Source organism: Gossypium hirsutum, chromosome A05, assembly GCF_007990345.1.
Source record: "Gossypium hirsutum isolate 1008001.06 chromosome A05, Gossypium_hirsutum_v2.1, whole genome shotgun sequence".
NCBI classification, from domain to species: domain Eukaryota; kingdom Viridiplantae; phylum Streptophyta; class Magnoliopsida; order Malvales; family Malvaceae; genus Gossypium; species Gossypium hirsutum.
In genome coordinates this window covers 49,341,682-49,348,943 of record NC_053428.1, presented here as the reverse complement: position 1 = coordinate 49,348,943, position 7,262 = coordinate 49,341,682, and the positions used below count along the sequence as shown (strand labels likewise).

The 7,262-nt window shown below is 32.7% G+C and overlaps 1 protein-coding gene across 4 annotated transcripts; it reads right to left on the bottom strand.

The window, feature by feature from the left end:
* Positions 1-1,812: 1,812 nt before the first annotated feature.
* Positions 1,813-6,911, bottom strand: LOC107957311 (uncharacterized). Of its 4 annotated transcripts, XR_001700405.2 has the most exons (6): positions 6,239-6,884; positions 5,027-5,458; positions 4,513-4,816; positions 2,893-3,090; positions 2,698-2,796; positions 1,813-2,051 (listed from the first exon to the last, which is right to left on the bottom strand). XR_001700405.2 is itself a non-coding variant. In XM_016892815.2 (4 exons), the coding sequence occupies exons 1-4, from the start codon at positions 6,713-6,715 to the stop codon at positions 2,948-2,950; spliced, it is 1,356 nt and encodes a 451-aa protein (XP_016748304.1). In that variant the 5' UTR covers positions 6,716-6,911; the 3' UTR covers positions 2,490-2,947. The 4 variants fall into 4 exon arrangements, 1 of the variants encoding a protein (XP_016748304.1); XR_001700403.2 differs by having other exon boundaries at positions 1,843-2,051; positions 2,698-3,090; XR_001700404.2 differs by lacking the exon at positions 1,813-2,051 and having other exon boundaries at positions 2,490-2,796.
* Between the last annotated feature and the right edge of the window lie 351 nt (positions 6,912-7,262).

The window sequence follows — 7,262 nt, the reverse complement described above, 5'->3', positions numbered from 1 at the left end:
ATTTTTATTTACTTATTATCCTATAAATTATAACTTTTATTAATTATTATATAATATAAGTATTTATCCAACCTAATCTAGAGATAACTTGCTTGGGCTTTTCAACTTTAGACATTAGAAGGGAAAGAAGGTAAAAAGAAAAAAAAAAGAAAGAGCCATGGGTAAAATTAGAAAAAAAAAAGGCTGTGTTGAGCACATTGCAGCAAAAATCATCAGTGAACAACTGGAGGTGCAACACAGTGAGAATTAGTCCACTGGGCAACTGGAGGTGTTATCCAAACACCTCATCAGTGAGATTAAACTAAAAAAGTGGTTCAAACACATTAAAATGGAGCTAACTGATCATCCAAAGAAAGCCTAAGTTTTATTATTGGGGGTTAAGTTGCCATCTTACAACTAAAGCTTCTCCTAATGTAGAGATAAGAGAAGAAACACCACAAACATAGTTCAAAAGATATTTTACTTACACAAAATAATCTTCCTAACACAAAGCATAAAGTTAGAAGATATATTTTTACATGCAAAAAAAACCTAAATAAAGTAAAATTCAAATTATAGTGCGTTACCATCCATATCATCTTTTAATGTGATGTTCAGTTGTTTAAATTCCCATTCCTATTTTCCTTTACAACCATAAATTTAGTCATGAATTTCTTGAGGGCTAAGATCTATTTCCATTTATATTCCTATTGTTCACAGGTATCTTATCACATTTTTAGAATTATGGTATTAAAAATAATTTTGAGACCATACTTTTGAGTTGAGAACACTTTCTTGGTATTACTTTATTATATATATCATTGACTCTTGATACAGTTCAGATGTCTAAAGATAATAATCTCATGGCATTTCTATGTCTAAAGTGGAATATACCTCATAAAGAATTGTGCATTTGAATTGACGTTGATATCTTGGGAATTATTTGTATTCATCGTCTAAATGAGAGATATTTATTAAGAAAATGTTGTTGATTCATACTAAGGGAAAAGTGTCTAATTGAATGAAGTTTACATGTGGCATAAAACACATGATTTATAGAGGATCATCACAATTCTTGTAAACTTTAGGATTTTTGTTTGCTTTTATTATGAATCATGTTCAAGATGTGGACTTGATAGAACTCTGCGACCAGAAAGTTTATTCTTTTTCTAACAATGAATAGGAAAAAAAACTACTTTATTTTATTTTAGTGTCTTAAAAAACGTCTCTAGTGGATTGGTTCAAATTTAACATTGATAGATCATCTATAAGTGATCTTAGAAGAGCGGACTTTGGAGCTCTCATTAAGAATTATTTTGGTGGGTGGATAATTGGAGCTTATCAACATATTCAAAAAGTCACTAGTGTTGAGGTAGTATGGGCATTGAGAGATGGGCTTTCAATGGCTAGGGATATGGACATTACTACTCTTGAAGTAGTAGTGGACATTACTACCATTATTCAATTTATGTCTATTGATAAAGTTTATTTATTTATCCCCTTTGATTGATGAGTGCAGGATACTCATCCACAATATGACATTTAGGTCACAAAAGCATGTATTTCAAGAAGGCAACAAGTGTACAAATGTTTTAGTCTGATTTGAGAGTAACTTTAACCCAATTCATCTATTATATCAATTTGAAATTTATTTTAATTATGCAGAACTCTTTCTAGTTGTTTAAATTCTCTATTAACTAGTATCATGTATCTAATAATACTTTAATTTTGATTTAATGATATTTAATTTCTTTATTGAGAAAAAACGCAAAGACTTTATACTTGATTTTAAGAATTTGGATTTGAATAGGTTATAGTAGATGAAGTTTGAATTGATTCAAATATGAAATTAGATACCAAAATAAATCAAATTTTAAATATGGAATTAAAGGATTAAATAAAGAAAACAAAGAGAGAAAATGAGTGGCCAAAATTAGAGAATTGGTAAATAAAATTAAGGATTAAAGAAATAAATCAAGTAGGAAATTGAAGGATATAAATTGTTGTCTTTCCAACCTTCCAACCAACGGTGTAATTAGGAAACTCGAACTTGGACGACACCTGCCAACCGCCTAGATCATAGAACTATAATTAAAAAAAACCCTTAAAATAATTGTTTTTAAAAAATAAAACATGAGAAGTAGACAAATAATTAGGGATGAGCATGTCCGATATTTACAAATTCTATAAAATATAAAGTTACAAATTTGCTTTGAAATTCAAATTTGTTTATTATCTACTTTAAATTTGATTAATTATTATTTGAATTGAAATTAATTAAATTATTCGTTGTATATACAAATCCATTAAAAATTCACATTTAGTAGGTCTAAAAACATCTTTACAATAAAATAAATTTTGAAAAAAATAAACGCGAATATCCTAATTAACAAAAGTAACATGGATTCAAATATGGGATATCTAGAGATTACTATTTACATCCTTGAATAATAATTAAAATATAAAAAAATTTATCTAAATCAGAAAAAAATAAGTCAAATATTTGCAAATTTTGAATTTTCATCATTTCCATGCTATAAATAATGGATATAATTTTATTTGCAATATCCTCAGTAATATTACCTTAATAAATTTATATTGCTTATTTTAGAGTTTGGTGGTTGTGCACTTTCCTTACTGAATCAGTATAGAGGTAGATATAAATACAATGGAAGTACAACAAATTAATGTAATTGAAAGTTTAGGAATTTGCCTTACTTCCGAATGTCGCAGTCTTCAAACCTTCCAAAACCTTCAGCCAACAGCCTTATCATCGCAAAACCTTGGCTAACTCCGTTATAGCTGCTTCAGCCATTTCTAACAATTTACCAATCGCAGCGGTTGTCGAGTCATTTCAACAATGCTATGATCTAAGAACAATCAATCGGTCTGTAAATCTGAAAAAAAAAAAACCTCATTTTGAAGGTGTGATCTCTGGAAAAAACTGATTTGATGATCGGAGATTTTATCATGCAGAATTGAAGACTACGGTTTGTCCAAGTACGAAGGTCACCAGTGTAAGTTCAAGGAAAAATATTGTGTTGATAAGTCCGCGATCAACCGTCCATCCAAATATAGTAATGCCCCCAGGGTTGGCTTGCAAATACATCACTGCATCACACAAAGAGCCACTTGCATCAATATACCCAAGCATTAAACACCAAAAGCAATGATTAGAAAACCAAACTGAATCAATTGGTCAAACCGATTGAGCCAGATATCAACTTATGTCCGGTTCAATATAATAAATCAACTAGGTTAAATCTTGAATCGGTTTAGATGTCACCTTTTAAAGATGAATACACAAAACAACTAGGTTACTTCATGGGTTAATAAGAATTTTTTTTAATCTCTAAATTAATGGAAAAAGTTGTATGGATGCTATCTTCAAGGTCGCAGTCCTAAAAGAGAAACAAGCTAGATTTTTTATTCTCAATGCTGCTCTAGGCTATTCAACAATGACCCTACGATCAAAGCATTTATGTCAACCAACGAGAAAGATCAATAAAAAAAAAGGACAAGATAACCAACCAAAAAAAAAGGGTTTTATAGTTGAAAGAACAGGTTTTTTTACTGTGCCTAGTGATACACTATAGGTGATCTAGTTGTCATTTCAAAAGTATGAACATGCTTGTAAACTAAATATCTCCAGCCCTCTTCTTCAAGCAACTATGTTGAAAAATGCTATAAATTATAGATGCAAAGCAAGTATATATCCATTTACTAGGTCAAATTTGATGTTATTCAAGTTCGGGTGTATATGTCTAATGTGGGTATGTGTCCAAGACAGTTATGTTCAAAACTTCAAAATTTTAGAACTTTTTTATCAAGAGGATCCTCGAAAGGTAATATTCTATTTCTAATTATGTGTCAGATACAGGTGTCTAACATGGGTGCTTTTGGAAAAATGAAGAGTTGGAGCAACATTGGTCAAAAGGATGAAGTAAGAATATCTGGGACAATAAGAAAAATAGAACAAAATAAAGTTGATATAAACCATCCATATTCTATTGATTAATATTGGATGGAGTATAGGATCTAGAAGCTGCAATTAAACATATCTTAGAGATTTTATGAGCACCCTTAATAGCTACATAATTCTGCATGATCCAAACAATATTTTAGTTATGTCTAGGAGAGTCGTATTATACCTTCATATCATCACAAAGTATGCCGTTAAAAACAGTCCAGCAAGTATGGCCTATGTTACTTGGACTCAAGTTGTTAGACATGGGTGTATATCTGAAACAAGTATGTTCAGCATTTTCCAAGATTTTCACATATTTGGAAAGTACTTGAAGGATCATGTCTTATACCCGAGTTTATATATCCAGACACAAGTGTCAAACAAGGATACTTCAGAAAAATTAATAGGTGGAGCAACATAGAGTGCAGCCACTGGTGTGTGTTTTAATCGAGGTTATTTATGATGCTAGTAGAGGGTTCACATTTTGGCTTGATTAAAAGTAAGGTCCTAAATCTTTGCATGAGAAATAAACAGAATTAGCCATAGAAACAAGATAAATTGCTTACCAAAAGCTTGTCTTCTGTGATATGAAGACATATAAGAAGCCAACTGTGTGGTTGTAGGCATGGTAATGTAATCCATCGAATCCAGATCACTTTCCGAAAAAGTAATATCTAGCAAGTTTGATTGACTTAAAGGTTCCATGCTTCCTAAACTGTTTGAATGTCTCAGGCAAGCATCAGTAGATGTACATGTCGCCAATGCATGCCATCTACATGCAAAAGATGCAATTCCTTGAGCTCTATGAGAAATTCTGGTGGCTGCATGCAAGCAAAGAATGATCCCAACTACCTGAACAATCGCGGAGATCTAGAGAAAGGCAAGAAAAAGAACAGACAAATGATGCAATTAAATGAAAGCATTAAATGGTTAAACTCTGAAGAAAATATGCCAAGAAATTAAGAAAATTTCTGGAAAGTTAACATTTAAATTAGCAACTTCTGTTTTTTCATTCAGGAGATAAGTAAAGGTTATGGACTGAACAATTGAACTACAGAGAAATAAGTATTCACAACTTACTGCAAAATCACCACCATTGCTCAAGTTAATCATTCCACTATAAACTGTTGTCTGGAAAAGAGTCACAACTTGGCTAACCGTGACAACCAAGAACTGTAAAAGAAGAAAAATCCGGAACCTATGGCTTATCTTGGAGAGATGATACCGCAGTCGAATGTGCTCCTCTATAAATACCATAACATCAGATTCCCTTTCCAAGAGTTTCGCATAATCATCAAAGTGAATGAATTGCAAGTTGCAGAGTAAATGAAACAAGATGCTGGCGGATAGGCTAATCGTACTAACATAAGTCCAGGACAAAGTCAAAGGTACTGAAATAGCAACAGATATCCACCGTGAATCGTGTTGCACATATAAAATTCGAATAACCTCACGCACAGTCTTCAAAATAAAGCATGGAAGCAACCACCATATCAGCAGGCGCATAGAAGCCTGTACAAAAGTAAACCCAGATCAAGAAACAGTGATATACAAAGGAAAGTTTTTCAAGTGCATCGTAGTTTCATTATTATTACCAATATGGCTGATGCTAAAACTACTAGAAAATTCAGACTGTGCTGCTTCAACTGTTCATTCTGACGGAAATACCTGTATTCAACACATTTCGACATATATATAGGGATAGGACCCCAAGAACCCACCAAATACATGAAAAACTGAACTCAAACTCATCCAAATCCGAATAACATAGTATTCAAATTTCTTGTTTTGTTGAATAACATAGGATTCATTATTATTACCAATATGGCTGGTGCTAAAACTACTAGAAAATTCAGACTGTGCTGCTTCAACTGTTCATTCTGACTGAAATAACTGTATTCAACACATTTCGACATATATATACGGATAGGCAAGAACCTACCAAATATATGAAAAACTGAACACAGACTCACCCAAATCCGAAGAACATAGGATTCAGATTTCTTATTTTGTTGAATGATCTAATTAAACCGAAATGTTATTACTAAAATACTTAGTAATTTCCAAATCTATAAAACAAGCAAAAGTCGAAGTCAGTGATCATTGGCTAGGATTAATCTTTCTATTTTAGTAACAGTGACCAATCCAGCAACATGAATCCAATATTTAACATTAAATTATAAACCAAAGATCAGAACATTGAATGCGTTAATCATATGATAAGGCAAGGTATAAATACTAACTAATCGATTTTAACACCACAAGTTTTCGAAGAAACGAGAGAAGCTTTACCGCAATCTGCTTAACATAGAGATCGGTAAAGCGAACCATTTGACCACCGTATCGATCAACGAACAGAAACCTACGGATGCCGTACTTTCGGAGATTAAACGAAATGCAAAACAAAGAAACGGCCGCCAAACAAGCCTGAGAAGCCACGATACCGACCTCGAAATTCTTAATCTGGTACATCTCACAACCGTCGCAATCAGAAAGTTCCAGCGCTAAAACCGGGACCAAAACCCCGACCACCGTGAACGCCGCCCAAGATAAAGAAAAACTCAGCAAAGACGACTGGTTGAAACCAAGGCAGGTCAAAAACCTCTCCAAATATTCCAACGAATCATCGAGACGGTTACTCGTTCGGATCTCTTGCTGCCGCTGGTGGAGGCCTCCAACGGCGTCGTTTTGAAGGTTTGAACTGAGCAAAGGGATTTGCGCGGGAGGCGGTTGCTCTTCATCTGATCGTAACTGAGTATTATCACCCATAAAAAGAAATGGAAAAAGATTTTCAAAAATTTCACTCAATCAGCTCTAAATTTTTAAAAAAATAATAGAAATATATTTCGCTGTTTCTTAAGATCGTTGATAGAAAAAAAAGCAGTGAAGGACGAATTTTTGGAGTGTGTCGGAGGTTATCCCTTGATGGTTGAAATTTTTTTAAAATTTTTTTTAATTATATGGTGAGGAGGGTAATTATTGAGCGAAGTCGTTTTTATTGAAATTTAATAACGGTTAGCTTATGATCATGTGATTTCAGCCGTAGATATACTGAGATCTCTGGCCAATTAGCGTGTGATTATGATCAAGATCTTTGTGGTGAGTTATTGCTGATAATCAAGGCGTCAGATTAGTGGAAGTGGGACCGGACTTTATTACTTGGAATTTGTACTCTCTTATTTTCATGAAAGCAAGTAAAGAGACATCCAGTGCAAATTGTATTTTAAAATGTATTTGATAGAAAATATATTAATATGTTTAAAATGTATAAATATGATAATTTTTTTTAATTCAACAGACTGACATTTTGCTAAGC